General features: G+C 38.6%; 2 protein-coding genes across 6 annotated transcripts in view; one reads left to right on the top strand and one right to left on the bottom strand.

Moving 5' to 3' along the window:
- Nucleotides 1-23,284, top strand: part of LOC146395186 (uncharacterized) — a 255,009-nt gene that overhangs the window by 113,458 nt on the left and 118,267 nt on the right. The window lies entirely within an intron of this gene.
- PLCB1 (phospholipase C beta 1) overlaps nucleotides 1,109-23,284 on the bottom strand; it is a 746,923-nt gene continuing 724,747 nt past the window's right edge. For all 4 annotated transcript variants that reach the window (XM_021077401.2, XM_021077400.2, XM_085003046.1 and 1 more), the window contains one exon: nucleotides 1,109-4,393. Coding sequence is in view for 2 of the 4 variants with exons in the window: in XM_021077400.2 (XP_020933059.1) it covers nucleotides 4,166-4,393 (228 nt within the window). In the remaining 2 variants the exon portion in view is untranslated. The remainder of the gene's footprint in view (nucleotides 4,394-23,284) is intronic.

Here is a 23,284-nt window from a genome sequence, read left to right as displayed (position 1 = left end):
TGCCACGATGGGAACTCCTGAAATGTGTACTTTAAAAGAATGAACTATAAAGTATGTTATAGCTTAAAAAACTGTAATTAAAAATATGTGTAGAATGCTAAAGAAACAACGGAACACTGCATAGATTCCAGGGAGCAAAGAATGGCTTCTGGTTTTGCCTGTGGGTCAGAAGAGGCTGTTGTTAGGACTGGAGTCCAAAGTGAGCCTCACTCATGCTTGGAGTCCAGGCACCATATTGTGAGAAAGCCCAGGCCATGTGGAGAAGACACATGTGATGTTCCAGCCTGGAGCCCCAGCTAGACTCTTGGCTGATGTATCATTACCTACCAGACGTGGAAGTAAAATAGTTTTTGGAAAACTCCGGCTCCTAAGCTTCTACTCTTCCAGCTGAGGCCCCAGGCATCATAGAAACCTGGCATCTCTACTCTGCCTGTCTGAATTCTTGACCCCTGAAAACTATGAAAGATAAATAATTCCTATTCCTTTAAGCCACTAGGCTTTGGGGGAAATGTAACCTAGCGATAGTTAACCGATATACTGCATTTGGAATATCTATGGGATGTTCTAATAACTCATATGTATATTTTTCAAAAATCAATGTTGCAGAGTTCCGTGGTAGCCTAGTGGTTAAAAATATGGGGTTTTCACCACTGTGCCGCAGGTTCAATCCCCGGCCTGGGAATTTCTGCATGCTGTGTGTGTACCTCCCCCCCTCCCCATAAATGAAAGTATTTATTAAAAAAATCAAATCTTCAGACCCTTTTAATCTGTTTTATAAGAAAATTTACATCAAACACTCTGTCAGTTCTTGCCACACCCACTATTTGACAGTTCCTTAGCTTGGGGCGAGGAAGGAAGGGGAGAAGGGAGGATCCTGAAGGTGGAGCAAAGGACAAGCGCAGTGCTACTCCTGGATGGACGTGCTGAACTGACAGAGGGATGGCCCCCTTGCCCTCTGGCACAAGCATGGCAGTCTCTTGATTTCCTACACAGCTACAGGTGTGCTCCATCAGGACGGGCTTTACTTCCATAAAAACTGGCATGACCACTCCCAGCTTCCTGCCCATCAAAAGAACGTTGGCCCTGACACCACGGAATAACAGCTGGGTTGTGTTAAGAAATTTTTATTGTTTCCTTTGGATCTGTGATGAAAGCACATAAAATTACAAGTGGAAGAAACATCATGCCACAAAATTGCATAGAATTATTACAAAAAATGTGAATTATGCATTTTAAATAATTTGAGATAGAAGAACCAAAATATGTACATTTTAAGAGCTTCAAATACTTTGTCCTATCTTTTTTTTTTTCTTCTGAAAAGGCAAAAGTCACAATGTCTAATCCATCACAAACAATATTTATACAGTGCACAAGAGCAACATTAAATTCAAAGTAACGCAAGCAATGGCCCTTTCTTTCGGAGTTATTTAACGACGGCTTATCTATCACAGGAGTATTCATTAGTGTATGGTGATACTGAAATGTTAAAATGAAATGTTAAAACCCTCAAACACATGGCATATCATTAGAACTTTGAAAATTGGTTTACATGGCCAACACCACGCTATTCTCAGTAGTGTAAAGATATCAGAAGGGCATAGTCTAATTCAATACACAGCTCTACTCTCTATTATAGGAAAAACCACAGTACAGAATTTCACACATTCAACAAAGAACAAGGCAAATACATAAAGGCACAAAACTGCACATCATATAGACCCCTTTTCTTTATCTTAGTCTATTTCAAGTAGTATTAATATTATTAAATGATAGTATCACTGTAGTAGTTTCAATGATGCAAGATGGACAGTGTTACACACTACCCCACAACTGCAAAAAGTGTCATTGTAGAGATATAAAAATGTGATTACAGGAAATGGCCAAATACAAACGTATTGCAAAATGACTACAGTCACTAAGATAATGAAATCCAACTACCAAAACAGTTTTGTGTACATCAAGGTTATTCAACTTTAGTCTATCTCTGGACTAAAATGTGATACACTGTTCTGTAATAATCACCATTGTGTTTGGTTATTAATGCTATTATTAGTTCATTCTTCAGCAATTTTAGACAGTCTGTAATTTTGTTTATAAAAATGCAGCATTCGATTTTGACCATTCTTGCTTCCTTATGATTAATGCCTTTCCTTCAAAGTGCAAAAGTAGAATGATTTACAAAAGATTTCTCATTCAGTGGAAGTTAAGTTTTATTAGGTGTCTAATTAACACCCAAATCCTTTAGATCAAAATATAATCATCTCCAAAGGGGATGGGTTTTTTTTCCCCTTGTGTCTCTTGCTAGATGCGTTTTTTTTTTTAATCAAACACTCTTTCCTGATGTTTGAACTAAGACACCATTTTGATTAAAACTTAATTGTGATCCTTAGTTATTGCTTAAATAGAATAATTTTCATAAAAATATTAAATTCTTAAAACACAATTTTCAGGACACAACTAGTTTTTGTGTTTTAAAATGTTTTGCTAAGCTACAATCAGACAGGTTTATTTTAAAGTAAAATAAAACTGTGAGAATCTTGCTTCAGGGCTTTAACTTCAATGTCCTTCGTGTTACTCTCTATATTTTCCTCTCTATAATTACTTTTTCTTTCTTAAGACCTTTCAATAACGTTTTCTATCAGTTTTAACATAATATAATTTGTTTCTCTTATGCCACTTAACATAGGAACTTAACAAAAAGACAGTTAAGTGAATTAAATGTACACAGTAAATATATAATGAAAGTTTTTTAATGTTAGAAATAAATTGAACTCTATCAGACTTAAAAATTATGGACGATACTTGCTGTCCTATATATTTTGTATATTCTGATCATTAAAAAACAAGCTTAAAATCTGATATCTAAAATCCAGTTTTTGATCTTGCAAAATATACATCAAAATCATATTCTAAATTCTCAATCTACCTCAGCTTGCATCAATGGCTTCAGTCAATGGTTTCTTAGAATTTCAATATAATTTAATATTCACATAATATCACCGCTTGACCATTTTTTTCCTCTATGGTTGAATTTGGTTTTATGTCTTTTGGAAAAGTTGGGTCACTGCCAATTAAGAAACTCATATCCACACTCATTTGAATGTGTGTGTGTGTGTATGTACTTACATGGCTGAGTGCATACATATATATATATACATGGAGATAATATATATCATTTATATGTGGGTTTGTGTATTCTCTAGATAAATATTCAATCTTTATCTCTATATTAAAAATAAATGAACCTTAAAAAAGTCAGAGAGCAAAATAACTGCTAGAACCTGTTCACTCTGATTGAATCTCTGCTCAACAGACATCAGCTCAACTATTCTTATTCAATCAAACAGATCTTTGTAGTTTTTTCAATCATTTTAGGCCAATGACCAATGAATACCCAGACTCTGAGTACCAAATAATTGACTCAGATAGCACACTGCCTGGAAGTGTGCGGCCAACTCACTCATGCAGACAAATGTACAAGCCATGTTGCCAAGTCTGGGAATGGCTTCACTGGATAAGGATGCAATCAAGACAGAAAACCAGCTGATTGGAATCACTACAGATTATACAGAATCCGATAAAGCCATGTCCACAGCAAATACACCGATGCCTCTATGATAAATAAATTAGCAAACTGCAAGCCACCAGTGCTTGCAAAGCAAAGGATGAAACAATTTAATATGCATGTTAACTGGAAGATATGACAGTTGAGGGGCAGTTAGGGAAAAAAATGCTCAAAGTTGGCTGTTCAATAGTGTTAAATAGTGCTATGCATTTCTCAAACTATTTCTATTACTTGGGACATACTTTACACCAGAGCCTCAAATCAAAACATGAGCTTGATCTTCTTCAAAGAAGACACGGTCCTTCATGAAATGTTCCATGGAGCCTGGAAGTTGCCTGCTTTGAATTTACTATTGGAAAGAAAACCCAAGTCCCACATACATGCACTCTCCACTGTTGGTCCTACAATAGTTTCCACATAACATATGGAGCCTGGACATGGGGAAACTGCATGGATCCTTCTGGAACTCTCCCTCTGGTGCAGATTTTAATCTAAGGGATGCTTCTCAGGAAGATGATCCTGGGCAGTGATCTTTGTGAGAGGAGAGAGTCTGGTGGAGCCGAGGTGGCCATGCGTGTTTGGAAGGCCTGGCAGGAACAATCACAGAGGAGTATCAAACTCTTTTCCTGGGTTTTCTCCTCCCAGCTCCTCACTGGAAGAAGGCTTGTGGTTCAGTTTTCCGGGGTCTGGGGCCAGCGGGGGAGGGGCAGAACTATGATTGCTATCTTCACTGATCTTGCCTTTCATGGCTTCCTGCACGAACTCCAAAATCTCCAGAGGCAGCCTTTTGAACTTGTCTTGGTATTCTTGCTCCAGCTCCACCTGCAGCTGGGAGACAGCAAGAGAGAGGATGGTTTTATGTCTCTTAGGCTTCTACGTAGAAACTCCTTGAATGAGATGTGCAAAGATGGGGAAGGAATCAATGAGTTTTAATATCATCCACTGGTTACCCACAGAGAAGATGTAGAACCAGGTTTATGTCATTTGTCCAGAGCTAAAAGTCAAGTTGAGGTTTTGCGTGGCATAATAAAGCTACAGAGCTATGACGCTCTAAATAAATACATACACACAAACACAGATGGGTCTTTTGAAAAAGTTTATAAAAGTAATATGCAGTGATGTGAAATTCTTAAATGTGAAAATTGGAAGCTAACTGATAGCTAGGAGTGTCAGCCATGAGTTAGGCTGGGAAAGCCAAGAAGTGAAGGGAGTGGACAGAGAGTCAAGGCACCAACTTAATGAAGTGCAGCTTCACCTAGAGGCTGGGAAGCTAATGCTTCTAAACAAGAGTTTGATACATTTCTTTACAAAAGGAACATACTCATGTAACCAACTTGAACTTCTATCTTGACTTGTTTTATTTTTTTGGCTGTGTTTGCACATGCTGAAGTTCCTGGGTCAGGGATCCAACCTGCGCTTCAGCAGCTAGAGGTGCTGCTGCAGTGACAACACCAGATCTTAAACCCATTTAGTCACAGGAGAACTCCTGTCTTGACTTATTTTATCACCTATGTATTTTGATTCCCTTTTCATTCTAATTTTTATTTGCCTCATAAACTGTTTTAGCTACCTTATAAACTGTCTTCTAATTTTATCTATTGAATGCTCTGGAGAATGTTCAGACTTTTAAAAGTCACAGAACCCTTTCTTCAAATGCAGACTTACCATTGGCCTCAGCCATAAAACAAGTAAAAGCTGGGCTACTGGTAGAAGTGGGGGTGAGGGGCGGGGCCAGCAGTGGGTGGAGCCTGCTGAGATGCTCTGCTGAGCAGAGCCCAATCAAAACCCAGAATTTTGAATAAAATGCTCTTTGCTTATTGAATGGTAAGCAGGGAGCTTAATCTTAGAAATGGCAAGCCAGACTATCTGCTTTTTCTCCTTTCGGTATATAGCCTTGATGTAGCTTTTCTTAAGATAAGTCCTTAACACCATTAAGAAATTTCTTTTCATGCTTCTCAAACTTTAAGGTGCTCACAGATCATCTGGGATTTAATTTTAATTGATTCAGGAGATGGGGTGGGGCTGAGAAATCTGGAATTTCTCAGCTACTCCTGGGTGATACTGATATGGCTGGTCTTCTTTGGACCCCCTGATGAGCTTCCTGTCCTGGTTTTATTCTGAGATCCCAGTTCTACTTTGGGTCTCCATCCTGGCCATATATCCTCCATTGGCAGCTTCGGTGCAGTCTGACCCCTGGACCTTCCCGGATGAAGACAGCCCTCAGGGCATCCGGCCCGTGGTGACCTGACCACCCTCCTCATCCACATTCTGGATGGTGCCAGCAGCTTGGTAACATTCCCTTTAGCTAAATTCCTTTTTGCTCTTGCTGCTCCACCAGAGAAATTTTGCCAGATTTATTTAATACAGATCCATAATCCCTTATCTGCTATTCTAAAATTCCCAAACTTCTGAAATTGGGGAGCTTTCTATAAATTTGTGGTGAAGTCATTGCCATGAACTGACATAAGACTATTTATTTATTTAGGTTGCCCCCGCAGCATGTGGAAGTTCTTGGGCCAGGGATCAAACCCATGCCCCAGCTGCTACCTGAGCCACGGCAATGACAATAATGGACCCTTAACCACTAGGCCACCAGGAAACTCAGATATAATAATCCTTACTTAATCCCGCTGCATGTGAATATCCATACATGGTAGGGTAGACAGGTTCATTTGTTTTATTGTGAGGATGAACCAGGTCCCCTTCATAGTGCCCATCATATTCCCTTTCTAAAGAAAAATTATGAATTCTGAAACATGACAGCCCCTCAGGTGTCTCAGACAAGGGATTATGGATCTGTTTGAATGAACTTTTTTTTTTTTTTTTGGTCACATCAAAAAGTGCCTGATAAAAATGGCTTGACTTGAGTATTGAAAGTTACCTATTCTCCCCAAATATTAAATGTTGGGCATTTATGAATATGTGTTGGCATGTGAATTCCAATAAGCCAAGGAGGAAACATGCTAGGAGAGGGGGAGGCACGGGACTGCAGGATTCACACTGCTGTGATGGAGCAAAGGCACCTTCACACCCAGCCTCACTCAGCATTGGGGACACACCTCCAGAGTATCAGACACAGAAGACAATGGCCAATTCCTCCGAAGGTGGGGCTTTTGCACTGTCACGTGCTGCTGTAAGTGAACTCTCAACTTGGGGCCTGACTGTTTCCACTGACTACCATCCAGACCTCCTCATCAATTTGCTTCAATTTTTACTCGAGCAATACATGTAGTTAGAGTTTCATTTCCAAGGAATGTAGGGAAAGGGAGAAAAGCATGGCACCCAGTGTTTAGGAAACAGCAGATTTCATTTAGGTTGGACTGGGGGATCTGCAGCTACAGATTTATTGCCCTTGACCTAGCGACCAGTTTCTCTTCATTCACTGGTGGATAAGACCCTGTGTGCTTGAGAGCCTGTTCTCTTTTTTCATTTGTGAAAAAAAGACATGAAATGTGAGATAAATATATTAAAATATTCTAATAACTTTAAATAATCTAATATTAATAATTATACTTCTGCACCCAATTCTTATATGTGGGTATTCTTCCCCACACCACCAAGCAATTCTCTGTGACAGTAGCTGGGTGTTCTACAATTGGACTCAGTTCTGACACTGTACACTGATTTTTTTTATTCATGTATTTATTCCACAACTAAATAAAAATTTAAAGCCATAACATTTTTAAAAGGTAAAGGAGAATTTGTGTCATAGTTGAACTAATAAAACAGACATTGGTCTAAAGTGCCACACTAAACAGGTGTTCTTTGGTCCCATGGTGGAATAAATACATACTCACGTCTAGCATTACATCTCAGGCACGGGTGAAGGGCTCAGTCCTATAAGGCTGCCTCCCACCTCCACCCAACTTTAGATGCCAAGTGCAAGTCCAGGTTAACACCTGTGCTTCTGACTGACTGGCTATAGCTTAGAAGCTCCCACGATTTTCCTGGTTTGATTTGGATTGCTAGATTGGCTCATAGAACTCAGAGAAACCTTTTACTTCCCAGACCATCAGTTTATTATAAAAGGACACAACTCAGGAATAGCTAGGCATACAAGGCAAGGTAAGGGAAACTGGCACAGAGTTTCCATGCCCTCTTCAGGTGGGCCACTCTCCTCATCTCCACGTGTTCACTAACCTAGAAGGTCTCGGACCCTGGCCTTTTGGGTTCTTGTGGAAGCTTCCTTACAAAATCATGACTGATGTGACACATTGGCCTCTGGTGAATGAACTACATCCCCAGCTCCTCCTCCCTCCCCAGAGAGGTGGGGAGGATGGACCTGGAAGTTCCGACCCTCTAATTACTAGGTTGGTTTCCCCTGACAACCAGCTCCATCCTTAGGTGCTTCTCCACAGTCACCTCATTAATATAAAAAAATATACCTTCATCACTCTCCAAACTTACACAATTCCAAGGCTTTTAGGAGCTCTGTGCCCGGAACTGGGGAAGATCAAATGTATATTCCTTACTATAAATCACAATGTCATCATCATAATCTAATTTTAATAATTATCTTTTTTTTTTTTTTTTTTGGCTTTTTGCCATTTCTTTGGGCCGCTCCCGCAGCATATGGAGGTTCCCAGGCTAGGGGTCGAATCGGAGCTGTAGCCACTGGCCTACGCCAGAGCCACAGCAACGCAGGATCCGAGCCGCGTCTGCAACCTACACCACAGCTCACGGCAACGCCGGATCGTTAACCCACTGAGGAAGGGCAGGGACCAAACCCACAACCTCATGGTTCCTAGTCGGATTTGTTAACCACTGCGCCACGACAGGAACTCCAATAATTATCTTTTTAAAATTTAAAAATTGGAGTTTCCATCATGGCTTAGTGGAAATGAATCTGACTAGCATCCATGAGGATGCAGGTTTGATCCCTGGCCTCTCCCAGTGTGTTAAGGATCTGGCCTTTCTGTGTGCTGTGGTGTAGGTCACAGTTGAGGCTTGGATCTGGTGTTCTTGTGACTGTGGTGTTAGGCCAGCAGTTACAGCTCTTATTAGACCCATAGCCTGGGAACTTCCATATGCCAGAGGTGCAGCCCTAAAAAGAAGAAGAAGAAAAAAAAAAAAAAAAAAAGATGAGCCAGTTGTGGCTAAATTATAACTTTGGTAGATTCTTCCTTTTATTATGGGTCAGTTGTAGATTTGACTCTAAACTATTTTCACATATTAACATAATTTAATTTATAAACTAAATTTATAAATTTAAACTAAATTAAATTTACATTAAATGCCAGATATTTCACCCTTTCAAAAAAGTCTTTTATTAATGAATGAATTACAAAATTGCACTCATTATTGAATTTCACCTTAGAGCTTTTAATTATTTCTTCTTCTTATAAATGGAATACTTGTTCATTGTAAGAAAATATGAAAAGTATGCAGGGCAAAGTCTGGCTCTGTTTCCAAAATGCCTTTCTAGCAGGAGTCTTGGGTTACTTTAGTTCAAGGCTGCAAGCTCAGGTGTTGGGGTTAGGGTGAGGGGAGACAAATCATGAAAATAGGAGAAGCAGGCTGTGTGCAAGGACGTCGGAGTGGTGGGGAGGACATGCTGGTCTAAAAGGGTCTAAAGGAGGTGCCAGGAACTCATCTCTTGCTGAGGCTCGCCAGGTTCTCGTTTTCAAGAAAAGCCAGAAATCCAAATTTTCATTTAAGGCCTCTGGATTTTTTATTGTTGGCAATCAATTCCATCCACTCTCATGGGCCCTATTGGGTTTGTGGAAAGGTTCTAACTTCTCTCCTGGCAGAACTAAACCTGGCTGAGATCAGAGGACAGAGCATCAGTCCAACTGCAGAATTTCAGTTTAGATTCCTCCTAGTCATCTCTCCCCGCAGTACTGAGCTTCAGATGGTCCTTCATTGAACACCAAGGCTTGTTCTTAATCATCCCTCTGCTGCCATTCAGTGCCCTCCCATCTAACTGCCACCTTCTGGTTCATGTACTCAAATGTGTTGAATTTCTAGTCCATGCAACTCAAGCTTTGTGTTCTTCGGGAATGACAGACAGACTGGACAGATGGCAGCCATTCTTCACCCCTCCTTATAGTCATAGACTTCTCAGCCCCTCCCACTTCACAGAGTGGCATTTACTTTTTGTGGGACTTCAAGGGTCTTTCAAGGAGATAGAACTCAAAGCCTCTGGCCAAGGTAGGAATTACCAGACCCTTATCATTGCCCCATCTGTCTCATTTTAATGCCCCCCCCATGAAGAACCTGGCCTACTCCTTCCTGCCCCTCCTGGGAAAGGTATGCGTCCCACTCCTCACCCCAGCCCTATAGAGGGTGCTGCCCTCAACCAACCAGCAAGTGTATCGTAAGACCCCTCTTTCCCCAAACAATCAGCAGGTCAGCAGGGGTATTATAAGACCTCTCCTCTCCCTGGGCTATAAAAACAGACATGACCACATGCTCAGGGTTGGCTCTCCCAGATTACCAGGAAGTCATCCTGCTGCACTAGCAGCATCTCTTATCTCAATAAACTCTTCTTTCTTTCACCCTGTTATGCTGGAAGATTCTTTTTCTGACCTGTGTGCACAGACCATGACACTTTTCATCTCTCTGTATGGGGGGAGAACTTGTGATTTGCTTTATCTAGCAGAATATGCCAGAGTAACAGTATGCAGTTATGAGCATAGACCCCAAAAGGTCTATGTGCTTCTGTTCTTCTTGTTGGAAGGTTACTCAGGCATCATGCGAAGAAGCTCAATCTAGCCTGCTGGAGGGGAAGACACATGGCCCAGTTACACCCATTTCCATCATGTCAATCATCAGCCATGAAAGCGCAGCTGTCATAAGTCAGCCAACCTTGGAGTTCCCGTCGTGGCGCAGTGGTTAACGAATCCAACTAGGAACCATGAGGTTGCGGGTTCGGTCCCTGCCCTTCCTCAGTGGGTTAACGATCCGGCGTTGCCGTGAGCTGTGGTGTAGGTTGCAGACGCGGCTCGGATCCCGCATTGCTGTGGCTCTGGCGTAGGCCAGTGGCTATAGTTCCGATTGGACCCCTAGCCTGGGAACCTTCATGTGCTGCGGGAGCAGCCCAAAGAAATAGCAAAAAACAAAAAGGACAAAAAAAAAAAAAAAATAATAAAAATAAGTCAGCCAACCCTTAGCTGACCCATCAGCTAAACACAGACTAGAGCTAGGCTAGTCATCAGCTGAGTGTGGCCCAGATTAAAACTGTTCACAGTCTTGCAAGTTTAGTAAACATTTATTGTTTTATGCCACTGAAAGTTTTGTGGTTGTTAGGCAACATTATTGTGACAATAACTAACTGATACAGTGGGGAGAGTACAAAAGAATGTCATATATGGCTTGGCCCCATCTTTTTTATTGCTATGGTTTTGAAACACATTCTTGGGGAAAAGTCACCATAAGACATATAGATCTCTATGAAAAATCTGATTTTGTAGGATATGCCTTGGAGCTTTTCTATATTAGCAAATGTGAACTTAGTTGATCTTAAGTTCATAAGATCTATTTTTAGAAATGGGATAAAAGAGGGAAGAAAATGGTCAAATTTAATCTCTAATTTTAAGGCAATTATATTTGATATTAATAAAAAGGCATTGCTAGAGTTTGATATTAATAAAAAGGCATTGCTAGAGTTTGTTTCATTATAAACTAAATTATCTGATTTGACTAGCTAGACTAAAATTTGAAATTTCTTAGTTAACATGATTTGCAAAAAATGTTGCTCACTCATTGCTTCTGTGAACTCTGGATAGTTAAGCAGGAAAAGGCAATTCAGTCGGGTTCAACTGTGTTCAGCCCTGCCTGATTATATCATTTGGGTTGCTCTTCTGCCTCCAACATTTTCTCAGCTGCCTAAAGTAAAGGTTTGATCTGGTTAAGCAAGGTTTTTAGATGCATAAATATAAGTGAAGACCAAGGAGAAAGCAAAGTTACTCATAAAGGTTCATTTACAAACAGGAATAAAAATCCTTAATACTCATTATAACATCAATGTGGTGTAAATACAAAATAAGCCAGATTACTGAGTTATTAAAGTGATAATAATCAAAACCAATTTTCTAAGAAAACCAATCAAAACCAGAGAATAATAAGCAATAATGGATAACAAAGACAGAAGAACTGCTAAAACTTAAAAAAAAAATGCTACAGACAATGCATAGATGAATATTTAAGAAGATTTTTGCACTTTGACATCAGGTATAACTCGAGTTATTTTGCCCAATGAAGTGTATTGAAGACCTTAATATAAAACATGAGGCAATAAGAATCTTAGGAGAAGACTTAGGGGAATAATTGTGTAATTGTGGGATATAGAGACCTTTTAAGCTAGATGGAAAAATCATAAGCTACAAAAAATTATAGGTATATTCATCTACACGAAAATTACATCTTTTTATGGGAAAAAAAAGGGGTAAAACCCAAGCAGTTCATAGGAGAACTGATCAGTTCTCTCACTAGCAATCAGGGATATGAAATGGCATAACATCTTTCCAAGGGACATCGTGTTGGCAAAAAAAAAAAAAAATGTTTTTTTTAAAGAAGCAATAACATCTAGTGGGAAACTGACATTTTCAAACCTTGACATTTGTCATTTATTGACATTTGTCTGATAATATTTATAAGAAGGAAAACGTACAAAGTTTTTGACTCAGCGCTCCATATCTGGGAATATGGCCCAGAGAAATAAAAGCACCAACATATAAGAATAGAAGAATTATCATACACACTGCAGCATTGTTTGTAGAGGCAAAAACCAAAAAACCAGCATCAATGACAACAGCAAAATCCCAGAAAACAACTGCAATTAATTTTAACTTATGCCACCTGTACATTACCATTGTCTATCACTATATTTTGGGGTAAGTCATTCGAAAATAAATTTCAAACATCACGGCACTTCAGCCATAGCACTGCACCACACATCGCTTAAAAATAAGGATATTTGTGTACTGAATGCCAATAGGTTCATCATTTTAAGGAAATTAATAGTAATTAACTTGTTGGCTAACATTCATCCATGTTAAAATCTCCCTGTAATCACCCCTCACAAATTTTTATGGTTTATCCTTTTTGACAAGAATTCAATCAAAGTTCATGTATTGCATTTGGTTGTTATGTCTTTCTCATTTTTAACATTTGAATTATTTACATTTTTTGACTTGGATTTTGTTTGAAAAACTCTGTTCTACTTTTTTTTTTGTCCTTTTATCTTTTTAGGGCCACACCCATGGCATATGGAGGTTCCCAGGCTAGGGGTCGAATCGGAGCTGTAGCCACCTGACCATGCCACAGCCATAGCAATGCCAGATCCAAGCAGCATCTGCGACCTACACCACAGCTTATGGCAACCCTGGATCCTTAACCCACTGAGCGAGGCCAGGGATCGAACCCACAACCTCATGGTTCCTAGTCAGATTTATTGACCACTGAGCCACGACGGGAACTCTGCCACTTTTTTAAAAAATAGAATGCCAACACTGAATTTCTCTAATTATTTCCTTGTGGTGTCATTTAAGTTGGTCCTAGAAACCCTAAATTTTCTGTAAACTAGAAGTTAAGCCTCTAGGCTTGATTGGACTATTCTTTAGGCAAGAATAGTCAGCAGGTACTCATATTGCATCAAGGCACATAGTGTCAGGTTTCTGCATTGTCTTATTCTAAATTTAATCCCTTAGCTAAAAGGAGCAGAACTTAATTTTGCCAAATATTTTTCCTTTTGCAATTGGCAGTTATTCTGTGAACTCTGGATACACTCAGAGCACTTTCATGAATGTGATGATTTTTGCTCATCTTACTGGGGTAAATGGTAATTTTCTAATTTTTTTTTTTATTTCGCTGGTATTTTTCTGTAAGGAAGATGTGGGGATGAACTAGAGTTCCTCTTGAAAAGACAAATATCCTCCTTTAATTATAAATATTCTGGGTAAGAAGTTGGGGCAATAATTATTTCAAAAGATGGCAACTGAGTTTCTTTTCCTTCTCTTTCCCTGAAAATAGCTACCAATAACACATTTAATTTTAGTTTAACTCCTTTTGTTCAAATCAGTCGCTGCCATCATTCCTTTTTAACCTCAAATCGTCCCAGGTGTGGTCAGAGGGGAGGCCTTTCAGGCAGACTCCTGGGTCCTTTAAACATGCCCTCATTAGTATTTGAGCATTTGTTTGCTTTTCGAGGTATAACAAGGTACCCCAGACACCTCTTGTACTTTCCCTGCCTCAGCTCTGGAGTCAGGCACTTTTCCAAGCAGCTTGTAGTGAAGAAGGTGTTAATAAGCCAAGCTCTGGGTGCTAAAATGCTTGCTGCAAACTGACATTGTACTTAGGCCATCTCAAGGGACAGGATGTGTATTTTGAAAAATTAGCACATATTGATATTTCAAATTTAAATGCAATATGTTAGAACTTTTTTTCTTTGATTTTATATTTGTATTTTTTAAAACTTTGTGATTAATTTTGTATATTTTGTTTTCCTATAACAATAACCTCTTTTCCTATTTGCTTTACATGCAATATATGGAAATACTTTCAATAATATGATCAATCAGTAGATCTGAAACTTGAGACTTTTTTGAGTTTCTTTTTTTCACAGAATACATCCCATTAAGGATGCACACTTACATTACTCTGCTAAATACACTTGAAATGATTACATTTTTTGCACAATTGTGTTGCCTTTGATATACATATAGGATCATTTGTTTCAGTTTGTTTTCTCATTAGATATTTTAGATTATTTCACCTTTTTTCCTTACTTTTAGAGTATCTGCTGTATTTTTAAACATTTGATTACTTGTGGTCTTTTAACCTTTTAAAAATATCTCTGGCCTTTTGGAAATAGGTATGGTAATAGAGTACTATAATTATCTTGCTCAAAATATTTTGAAATTTACTGCTAAAGATTAGGAAAATAATAAAATATGTAAACAAGCAAAAAAATCAATAAAACTAGAGTTTCTATAAAATAAAACATAAGGCTTCCATTTAAAGAAATATAATGCAACCAATAAATGTAAACCAATAATTGGCTATGAAAACAGGGAAAATGTATTACTGTGATAAATGAAGACAGTCTATGTATAGGAGTATATGTACTGTGGTTATAAGAATATATTAAAAGAATATGGAATGACTTTGAAAGGAAATACTGAAGTATAAACTGTGTTAGGATTATGAATATTTTAATTTTTTTATATTTCTTGTTTTTATGGTAATGCGATTATTTTAAACATAAAAATTGAATTCTAAAATAAAAGTGAAACCTAATATACATTAAAAAAATACCAAACAGAAAAATACAGAAATGCTGCATGTGGAATAAACAGGAACATTTTTTGAAAAATTACTACAGAGACTATAGTATTTTAATCATAACATCATCAATTAATTAGCTAAGAGGTTATTAAAAGCATTACAAAATACATACATAGGATGGATGGTTTCAAAATCTGCCTGAACAACCTTGCAAAGCCTCATCTTATTTTTAGAATAATCTCATGAACTTCACTTCAACCTAGAGTAGAAATAACAGGATCACATAAAAATTTACAGAGTGAGGTCAGTCAGATTATCAGAGGATTGTTAAATGACATATGGGAAATTGGGACTACATAATATATCTCAGCTATTGAAGGTTTTGTTTATTTGTTTTCCTCTAAATTTTTGTAGAGGAGTTCCCTCTGGTGCAGCATGTTAAGGACCTAGCATTGTCCCTGCTCTAGACATGGGTTGGATCCCTGGCCAGTGAACTTCCACATGCTATGGCGGCAGACAATAACTAACTAAATAACTAAATAAACTTTTGTAGAGTAAGTTTCTATGGGCCTTTGAGTCGAAATGGTTGACAGTGGGTAATTCTTTTTTCTACCTAAACACAGGTAAATGTGCAATGAAACAGGATATCTGGATTTATTTACATTTAACTGAGTTCTAATAAGAAAAGGAAATCCCTAAGTCACAGGAATAACAAAGGAACTCAAAGCCAAAAGGCCCATGGGTGGCAGAGTAGATGTAAGTCTTGGGGAGCTGGAGTTTTCATGCTCTAAGATGAGAGAGAAGGCCTCAGAATTTTGGGTGTTGGAGTGCTAAAACTGAAGACCCTGCAGAAAGCCTGAAGTATCCACACTTGAAATGGGAACTCAGAAAATGCAATTCATAATCTTGAGTATGGGTTGAGGAAGTTAGTGATTCATGGCACTCACTGGAGGGAAAAAATTCAGCAACAAGGAATCAGAAACCCAAACCAGCGCTGTGAGTAAGGCTCCAAATTCACATTACCCTTGTGAATGAGTACCCAGAGCCAATAAATCAAAGCAAGAACTGTTCAAAAATTGATAAAACCCATGTTGTCTCGAAGCAAAGGCATAGGAAATTTAGATAATTTGGATTCTCTACAACCCAAGGCAGGAGTGACCCCTATAGATACATAATATCTGCTGAACATGAACTCAAAGTTCAAAAGTATAAACCATTAAGGAAAACTGCAGCATTTGCTCAATCTTGTAACTGAAATCTCAAGAGAATGAGTAATGGTGATCACTGTATTTCTAGGTTAAAATGGAAAATATTCCAGACCCACACAGACATAATTTGTCTATGTGGAAGAATACAGTTAATTTATGAGTATACATTCCTGATGCTTTTAATCAAGTGTTGGAGTAGGGTGCATCCTATAATTTTGGAAGATGTTTCCTAAATAATTATATCTGCTTGAAAATGATATTAAAATTAATTTTCATCTTTTGAATAAATGCCACCTAGCAGCAGAGCCTGTTGCAAAGGGCTAGGCAAGCAATCGCAAATTAAACTGTTGCCACAGACCCACACAAGTGGATAATTCACTGAAGGATAGATAAAATTCTTTGGCCACAGACGGTGTTCGCATTTTACTAAATATGGCCTTGGCAGCTTATTTACCCTCTTGGAATTTAAATCATCTCATATATGAAATGGGGATAATGCAGTTTCCACAGACAAGGTTGTTATTAAAAGGTTTAAATGAGATCGTGCATGTTATGTGATTAGCATATTGTGCTTGCTTATTAATTAATTTTGTATAACTCTTAAGAGAAAGAGAAAAAAAGAACTTACAGCTGAAAACATCTGGAACCCTATCTATTTAAGGGGTCTTTGTTCTTTCCATTTATATCATTTGAGTTATTATTTGGTCAATGCAATGCATTTATGGCACTTATTAAATCTCTCTTTTTTTTTTTGGACTCTTTTCTGGGTTGTTGATGCTGAAGCAATTATCAGCAAATAGTATTTTTGAACACCCTGACTAGTACAAGGCTGTAGAGAATGAACAAATTAGACTCTCTTCAGGGTGACAAGCGATGTGTATGACAAATATAACAAGTTGGGCTGAATAGGTGCTGAGACAAGATGTGTTATGGGTGTTAAAAGTGAAGAGTGTATTGTAGCCTTGAAGTGATCCAGGAAGCATTTTATGAAGGAGGTGGGACTTAAAGATGGGCTTTGTGAAATCGGCCAATACCCTTGGGATTATCATCCTCCTTGTGTAGGACTTTTAGTCTTCTCCCCATAGGACATATAATAGGTGATATTTCTAGAGGGGTGGGGGAATAGAATTCTTTAGCTGTAACTTCTCCTTATCTTGCTCTAATAGTATGCACTGTAACTATTATCTATGCGTAGATATAGGTATCTATAAAGAGCTATAGATAGGTGTCTCTACATATCTGTATCATTGAATCTGCTCTAATATATACAAATTAAATCATTATCAAATTTCTTTTGTCTGTCCTTAGCCACAGATTACAATGGAGGAGCCTCCTAGTCTGTGGTTGAGAACACTGCTTTAAAAGATGGCTTCATGTTTAATGTGACAAGATAGGCAAGCTTCAGATTGGTGCCTCTCAAAAATTAAATTACCTGGTGATACTATTAAAATGCAGATTCTGATTCAATAGATCTGGGGTGAGGCTTATGATTCTGCATTTCTAAGATGCTCTCAGGTGATGCTGATGGTGCCAGTCAATCTAAGTACCATTTTTGGCATAGTACCACTTTAGACAAAGGATGCACAACAAAGGGCTCTTCTTGTGTTTCCCCTCAATATTTTTTTCAGGGTCCAGATTTATATAAAAGGACCCTCTGTAAAATTCATATTTCCAGCCCTCTGGAGTTGGCTAATGTTCATATTTGGACTCAAAGTATTTGTTGGAGGCTATTGGGTGAAGGCAGAATGAGTGTTGCTAAATTGGTAGAAAGCAAAGATGGAGAGATTAAGGCTAAGGTAGGCAAAAGATCCAAATACTGAGGCAACAAAAGAGGAAAGACAGGAGCTAGAGATCCTGTGATTTACTAAACTACTAACATGTATTTGAATTTTAAATTTTATTTCAATTCAAGAGCCAAATGCATTCTGATGTAGCTCTATATGTAAACTCCTCCCTACATCCATTACTCCATGAAACTGCCAATAGAGGTAACTTGTTCTTTATACAGCAGAGAAAATCAGATTCCTATGACATTTTCCCTAGCTCCAACCCCATTCCTCTTCACTGCCATTTCCCCAATACACCTCTCTTGAAAAGCTGCAATTTCCTAACTTAACCCATAATTTATACCTCCTCTGATTCTTAAAATGTATTTTAAAACTTCTGTTGTAATCATCTTACAGGTGTCTAGAGATTACTGTAGAAACCTGTGAAGGGATGTTAGCAATTACATAGTCAATTCCTCCAAGACTTAGTAGTATTGGAAAGGAATTTTAGAAATTATATAGCCAAACCTTTTTTTTTTCTTCTTAGTATAAATTTGTGGCTGAAAGAAGTTCAGTCGATTTTTCAAGGACACAGCTTGCTAATAGCAAACCTAGTTGATTCTCCTCTGCAGTAGATTGAGTGGAATAATGGCCTGATACTTCATCTTTCTCTCTCTCTCTTTTTTAGGGGCACACGCGTAGCATATGAAAGTTTTAGGCTAGGGTTTGAATTGGAGCTACAGCTGCGAGCCTACACCACAGACACAGACACAGCAATGTGGGATCTGAACCATGTCTGCAACGTACACTACAGCTCACGGCAATACCAGATCCCTGACCCACAGTCTTTGCGGGATCAAACCCGCATCCTCACGGATACTAGCTGAATTCGTTTATGCTGTGCCACAACGGGAACTCCCATCTTTCTCATATCCACCCACAGTCTTTGCTTTATGATTCTAAGTTCCTCTTAGGAAAGAGGTAGGGTCTATCTCGCTACCATTTAATTATGTTGGTCATGTGACTTACTTTAGCCAATAGGATGTTAGCAGACATCACACAAGCAGAGACTTATAAAAGCACTTGTGCCTATCAGTTTTCACTCCTGTTATTCTGCCATGGATATGGAGGCCATGCTGGATTATTCTGGCAGAGGATGAGGCACATGGAATAGATCTGAGTAGCCCCAGTTATCCCAGTCACACAGCCCAAATCATCCAAGATCAAACAGCAGCTGGCTGGTACCCAGAGATGTAAGCAAGTCCAGCTGAGATCAGTAGAGTCAACTACCTGACCTGTAACTGATCACAGATGAACAAGCCCAACTAAGATCATCTATACTCAGCCTGGATGAACTGAACCTTAAAAAGTTGTGAACTAAATAAATATTTATTATTGTATGTCAGTAACATTTTGTATGCAATGTTTATTGTGGCATTCCCCCCTAACCCCCAATGACCTCCATCATTTCTCTCAAAAAATGTTCGTGAAATTCTGTGGGGGTGGATATCAAAATCTAAAGATACTCAAATCCTTTGTATAATATGGTGTAGTATTTACATATGATCTATGAGCATCCTGTCATATGCTTTAAATCACCTCTAAATTACTTATAATACCTAATACAATATCAATGCTAGGTAAATAGCTGTAAATCCAATGTAAAGTCTATATAAATAGTTGCTGGCATGTGGCCAATTCGAGTGCTACTTTTTGGAAGTTTCTGGAATTTTTTTTCAAAGATTTTCAATCTGAGGTTGGTTGAAACTATAGATGTAGAAGCCATGGATATGGAGGGCTGACTGTTTACTACAATGTAGGCAAAAATTATGCTACTTGGCAAGCCACTTCATCCCAGCTAACATGAGTGTTCTAGACCTTGGAAATTTCTGTTAGCACTGGAATACTCTCTCCTTATAGGTGCCTGCTATTAAGGTCTAATGAAACTGAGTTGCCCTAAAACAGAGATCCCCTGCCAAGTTTATGATTAATCTCTTTATTTAAACCTTTATTCCCTTTCTTATCCCATGATGGTTCTCTTGAGGATTGTGGAGTATCAAAGAAAAGGGGAGATTGGAACTGAGCAGGGCCCTGGGGGACCCTCCTGGGTACAAAAGCCCCTTCACATCCCCTGTTTTTTGTTTGCAGAAAAAAGCTTTAGTCATCTAGGCCTTCCTTGAATTCCAAAGAGCAGACACAAGCAATTACTAATTAGGGAAGTGAATGGAGAAGCCATTAAGCAAGACAAGTAATGATGGCTTAAACAGTAATTCAGCTATAAAACAGAGTCCTAGTCCCTCTACAAGAGACATGCATAACAATCTGATAAATTATCTTTGAGCAGTTCTGAAGAAACTAAGGCCTCTTTCGCCCTGTAGTGGAACGCGGAGGTGGAAGCCTACATGCTCACCACAAGCACTAGACCCCAGACTGGCTGGAACCAGGAGGTTGATGATTAATATTCCTGAAACACCACTGTATTACCTCACCACTAACCAGTCAGAAGAAAGTCATTCACCCTGAAGCCCTCCCCTCAAATGTTGCTGTTAATAACCCTTACCTGAAAGCCATTGGAAAGTTCAGGTCTTTTGGGCATGAGTTGCCCATTATCCTTGCTTGGTGTCTGCAATAAATGTTGTACTTTCCTTCACCACAACCTGGTGTCAGTAGATTGGCTCAGCTGTTCAGTGAGTGAGTGGACTCAAGTTCAGTTTGGTAACACTAGGAATTTTCTATTTTTAGTTAATGCTTTCTGTAGGAAGACTCAGCTGAGGCCTATCACAGCTGGGCATAAAAATGATTGTGAATGAGAACAACAATTTTTATTTTACTCAAATGATTAATCATGGTCCAGAGACATCTTGTCAAATTGAAAGTTGCTATTGTATTTGAAATACCAAAAGATGGTCTAAATCGTTGAAGACCTGTACTCTGGGCTAAGGAAGCTACAAGACTTGAATGAATACAGATTCTGCACATTATTTACCATTATTCTTTAAAAAAAGAAAGTAAAGCCAACCACCCAAGTAGTTTAGTACAGAATCAAGATCTGAACACCAAATTCTTGCCTCCTAATCTCGGGCTCCATCCCCACCATTTTAGGCCAACCTCTCACTCTATAAAAACAGGATTTGTGAAGATCTCAATAACCTAATATTCTGTGTGTTGAGAGAAGAAGAACAAATAACTTCAACATATTTTCCTTATATGTACAGGATTTTAAAAATGCTTCCACAAAAAATTTGGAAGTGTATTTTACTGAAAAGTGATGCTGAGGAGGGGCTCCATGGCATAGTGTCTTATCGACATGTACTCTTAATAATATAGGCATACTTCAGAGATATTGTGGTTTCAGTTCCAGACCACTGCAATAAAGTGAGTCACATGGATTTGTTTCCTAGTGCATATAAAAGTCATGTTTACTCAGCACCATAGTCTAACATTATAACATTATAACTAAGAAAACAGTGTGTGTACTTTAGTTAAAAAATACTTTATTGTTAAAAAATGCTAGCAATCATCTGAGCCTTCAGTAAGTCATAATCTTTTTGCTTGTGGAAGGTTTGAAACATTGCAATTACCAAAATGGGATAGAGAAACACGAAGTGAGCAAAGGCTGTTGGAAAAATGGTGCTGATAGACTTCCTCAACATAGGGTTGCCACTAACCCTCAATTTGTTTTTGAAAAAATCAATATCCACAAAGCACAATAAAGTGAAGTGCGGGAAAACAAGGTATCATGTAAAACTAAGTATCTGGGTATGAACTTGTGGAGAACAATAAAGGCCGTAATCCAGCTACAATTAGTCTGGTCTATTTCTAAGCCTTCCCTGGGCTTTTCTGTTAGCGTCTTGTCATGCTTGGAAGATACTGGTTATGTAATTCTTCAGTTTAGGATCTGTTTATTTGGTCAGCTGGCTGTTTTCCTGTTTGTCATTAAGTGCAGTCTAATTTAACCTGACTATTTCTGTAAAGAGTTAGATATTCCATGAGAGGATAGGAAAATGGAAAACTGGAATAAAGAAAAAAAAAATCCTAGTTTAAAAGAAAAAAAGAAGGCTCTCTTGGGATAGAGCCAATCTAGTAAATATTGCTAGTAAGTTGCAATGAAATATAGAACCACAAAAAATAAAGCCGTAATATAATGAAGGCAGCCATTGCAATTTTCTCAGTGCTTATTGTATGGCATGCCCTGTTCTTAGGGTTTTTCATGTATTAATTTAATACATGAATATTAATTTCAAAGTCTCTAAATTCAAATATCCATAGGGCCTAAGAAACAACGTAAATCTGTGAATTAGGTTTGATAAAAAGCTACAAAGGGAGTTCCCGCTGTGGTGCATTGGGGATGGGCAGTGTCTTGGGAGCACTGGGATGCAGGTTCATCCCTGGCCCAGCACAGGGTTAAGGATCCCATGTTGCCACAACTATGGCTTGAGTTGCAGCTGTGGCTTGGATCTGATCCCTCGCCTGGGAACTCCATGTGCTGCTGGGTGGCAAAAAAAAAAAAAAAGACTATAAAGAGGTACCAACACCTGTGGCCAAGTGGAATTGTATTTTATGTTTCAAACATTCAAATTCGAAAATGTTAACATGTACCTGGAGTCAAATAAAAGGCTCACTTTAGGCTGCAGTCTGCAGTTTATGGATCCTAATTTAGCTGCTCTATAAGGAGCCAGGCCGTGACAGCAAAGGGCGATTTATGTCCACAGGAGTGAGGCTAAGAAGGCAGGAGCAGAAGAATTCCATTCTCTTAACCACATAACCTCCCAAAGAATCAATAAAAAGCCTCAAGTCAATGGAAATAAAAGGCCATTCAAAGGCTAATTATTTTTAGATGAAGTGTGTACTTTTTCTCAATCAAGTGGACTGCCGCCAATAGGGAAGAATTGAACATTAGGAATTCAATTCCTGGGCTGAGTCACATTAGAAACAAAGATCTACAGGGCGGATGGGGCTGTGACCATCTCAGAGAAGTGGGAGTCCCAGCAGATGGTCCTGCTAGGAAAGTCTCAGGCTGGGGGCCCTTAAGACCTGCCAGAAATTTATTCTCATGGCAGTCCCACCCTTACATGGGCCTCCCTTCAGACTACTCGCCTTACCTGCACACACCTCTATCTTAACTCCTTTGAATTTGTAATTACCCTACTTGAACCCCAGCTGAAACTACTCTCTCTTGACTTAAGCCTGTGCATTTAAAAAGCATTGAGAACTATGTCTAGATACTCATATTGCAACAGAACAAAGGGTGGGGGAAAAAAATGTATACATGTAAGAATAACTTGATCCCCATGCTGTACAGCGGGGAAAAATAAAAAAAAAATTATAAAAAAATAAAATAAAAGTTGATGTGATAGAAAAAATAAAAAAATAAAAATAATAAAAAGCAAAAGACAGGCTGTGTCAAGTGTCCTAGAATGAACTCAGCCATGTCCCTGGAGAGTGCTCTTCTCCTGATCACCTAAAATTAGTTTTAGTTTTTCCTTTTTCTTTTTATAAATGTGTATTTCAAGAGTGGT

This window comes from Sus scrofa, chromosome 17 (assembly GCF_054392235.1).
Source record: "Sus scrofa isolate SSC_HxYL_T2T_F1_AM1 chromosome 17, Sscrofa_HxYL_maternal_Yorkshire_Landrace_v2.0, whole genome shotgun sequence".
In the NCBI taxonomy this organism is placed as follows: Eukaryota; Metazoa; Chordata; class Mammalia; order Artiodactyla; family Suidae; genus Sus; species Sus scrofa.
The sequence above is the reverse complement of the archived record's forward strand: the minus strand, read 5'-3'. Positions and strand labels throughout refer to the sequence as shown.